Source organism: Hipposideros armiger, unplaced genomic scaffold, assembly GCF_001890085.2.
Source record: "Hipposideros armiger isolate ML-2016 unplaced genomic scaffold, ASM189008v1 scaffold_420, whole genome shotgun sequence".
NCBI lineage: Eukaryota > Metazoa > Chordata > Mammalia > Chiroptera > Hipposideridae > Hipposideros > Hipposideros armiger.
Window position 1 is genome coordinate 75849 of NW_017731770.1, and position 2233 is coordinate 78081.

Genomic DNA, 2233 nt, shown 5'->3' on the forward strand with positions numbered 1-2233 from the left:
CTCAATTTTTATCTCTTATAAAATTTAACTCTACAAGATAATATACTCTATGCTTTGGCACATTTCATAGTTCATTAAGCAATGGAAAGTAGAGTGTATAAAACAATGTGTCTAGTTTCATTTGTTATTTTGTGTTTCTTAACAAAAGTATATTGGCATTAGTTATGAATATGTTTGTTTCAGAATTCAAGAACTTCAACAGGAAGTCCACCAGTTACAAGAAAAATTAGCAATGATGGAAAGTGGACTGAAAGATTATAACAAGCAGGTAGGATTTTTATTTATTTGCATACTAGGGATTGAGATGACTATGCCATGATTGTATACAGAATTGGGTTATATTATTTGATATTACGGATACTGAGTTTTTATACAGCTTTTATCTTTTTCATTAATTTCTTAATAGCGTTAATAGCTGGAATGGCTTAGATGGCTTTAGAGCAATTCTAGTCCATTTCCTTCATTATGCATTGAGGTGAATAGTAGTTTTCGTTTTGTTATTTTGTTTTCTTTTAGGTGAACTGTCTATTTCCCCAAATGTAATTTTATAACCATATTACTGCTTCCATCTCAGGAGGTATTTTATTGAAGCATGCTGTGCTTTATAATCATCTTTTTAGTCATTTTTTTACTCATAGATTTTGTCATTTTGAACATAAATTTCCTTGAAAGCTACTCTTCAGTGTTGCCATAATATTTGTGTTTTCTCTGCAAGCACTGGCATCTCGTAAAACAGTGTTCTGAAGAAGCAGAGGAATTAATAGATATAGAGTTCGATGATAACCATACAAGCGGTGTTCTTTTATACTTTCTGTTTGTGTCTTGACTAAATTCTGATTTGGGTAATCACAGGTTTTCTTTCTTAATATGCTTACTGAAGTTTAAATTGGGTAACATGTTTTTCATTTTCTGCCTTTTTTTGGAGTGATGTGATCTGCACATGCAAATGTAGATGTAACTTATGTGTTGGTATAACTCTTGTTTGTAAAGTACTTTGAAGATGATTTGGATTAAAATGGAGTTAAAAGGCATCATAATAAGGTCAGCCAAAAAACTTGCTTAATGGAGAGTTGTCGAAAATATCAAATATGTGCATGAGTTGAATATTATTGGCATTTTTCAACTCATAATTACACTTTTATCACATTTTTTTTCCAAGTACTTTATGAGCAGAAACCTACCAGTCTTTACCATCTCTGTGAGATGGCTAAAGTGTTTGGAGAAAATAGTCTGGCCTTACGATTGAAACCGCCAAGTTACTGTGGTTATTAATCTTAGCTGAGTCCACTCTGCTATCTTTTTCCTTTTTTTTTGGCTTGAGTTCTGTTTTTCTCAGTATATATTCTAAATTTTTCTGTTCTCTTTAAGCTCTTTTCCCAACCTATAATACTGTCCTTCTCAGAATATCACCTGTCTCAACTTCTTATCTCTACTTTAAAATTAGCAGTATCCATGCTCAGGCTCTTAAGATTTAATGGGTAGGGTGGCTCTCCTCCTGGCTAAGGCTTATTAGTCTTTCTGCCTGTTTTTGGCCCCATTTCCTCCCTCGTCTGTAGGACCTTGCTTCAATCAATTATTCTTTCTTTAACAAACACTTATATGGCTACTTTATAATAATTATTTTAGTCTTCATAACAGTCATGAGAAGGTGCTATTATTGTCATCACTACCGTTCCTTAAAAAAAAAAAATTTTTTTTAACTACCGTATTTTGCTGTGTATAATGTGCTCCCATGTATAATGCATACCCACGTTTTTGCCCAAAATTCAGGGGAAAAAATCTTTCATTTTAATTTTTGAATTAAAATTTTTATCTGTTTACATTTAGGTACTTGTTTTTTGTATTTAAAGGAATTTTAGCATTTATTTTTTAACATATTATGGTACAAGAAATTTTATGTAACAAATAATTACAAAACAGAAGAACAGATAATAGGTACAAGAAGTTTTATGTACCGGTAACAAATTTACGATATTTATGCATCATGTAAAGCCAAGAACTCTTTGTTGTAAGTTCAACAAAACCGATGATCGTATTCCAGGGTATTATTTTTGCATATGGATATCGTTATTGATTTCTAGAGTTACACATTTAACTCATAAGCATAAATAAAAGAATTTAAAAAAATTTATATATGTATACGGAGTTAGTACTACCCATGTATAATGCACATCCTTAGTTTTTCCTCACAAATTTGGGCAAAAAAGTGCGCAATATGCACAGCAAAATAACA

At 31.3% G+C, this 2233-nt stretch overlaps 1 protein-coding gene across 1 annotated transcript in view; it reads left to right on the plus strand.

Moving 5' to 3' along the window:
- CEP135 (centrosomal protein 135) overlaps positions 1-2233 on the plus strand; it is a 68395-nt gene that overhangs the window by 4466 nt on the left and 61696 nt on the right. Inside the window, exon 2 of the mRNA XM_019664354.1 lies at positions 184-268. Coding sequence (XP_019519899.1) covers positions 184-268 — 85 coding nt within the window. The remainder of the gene's footprint in view (positions 1-183; positions 269-2233) is intronic.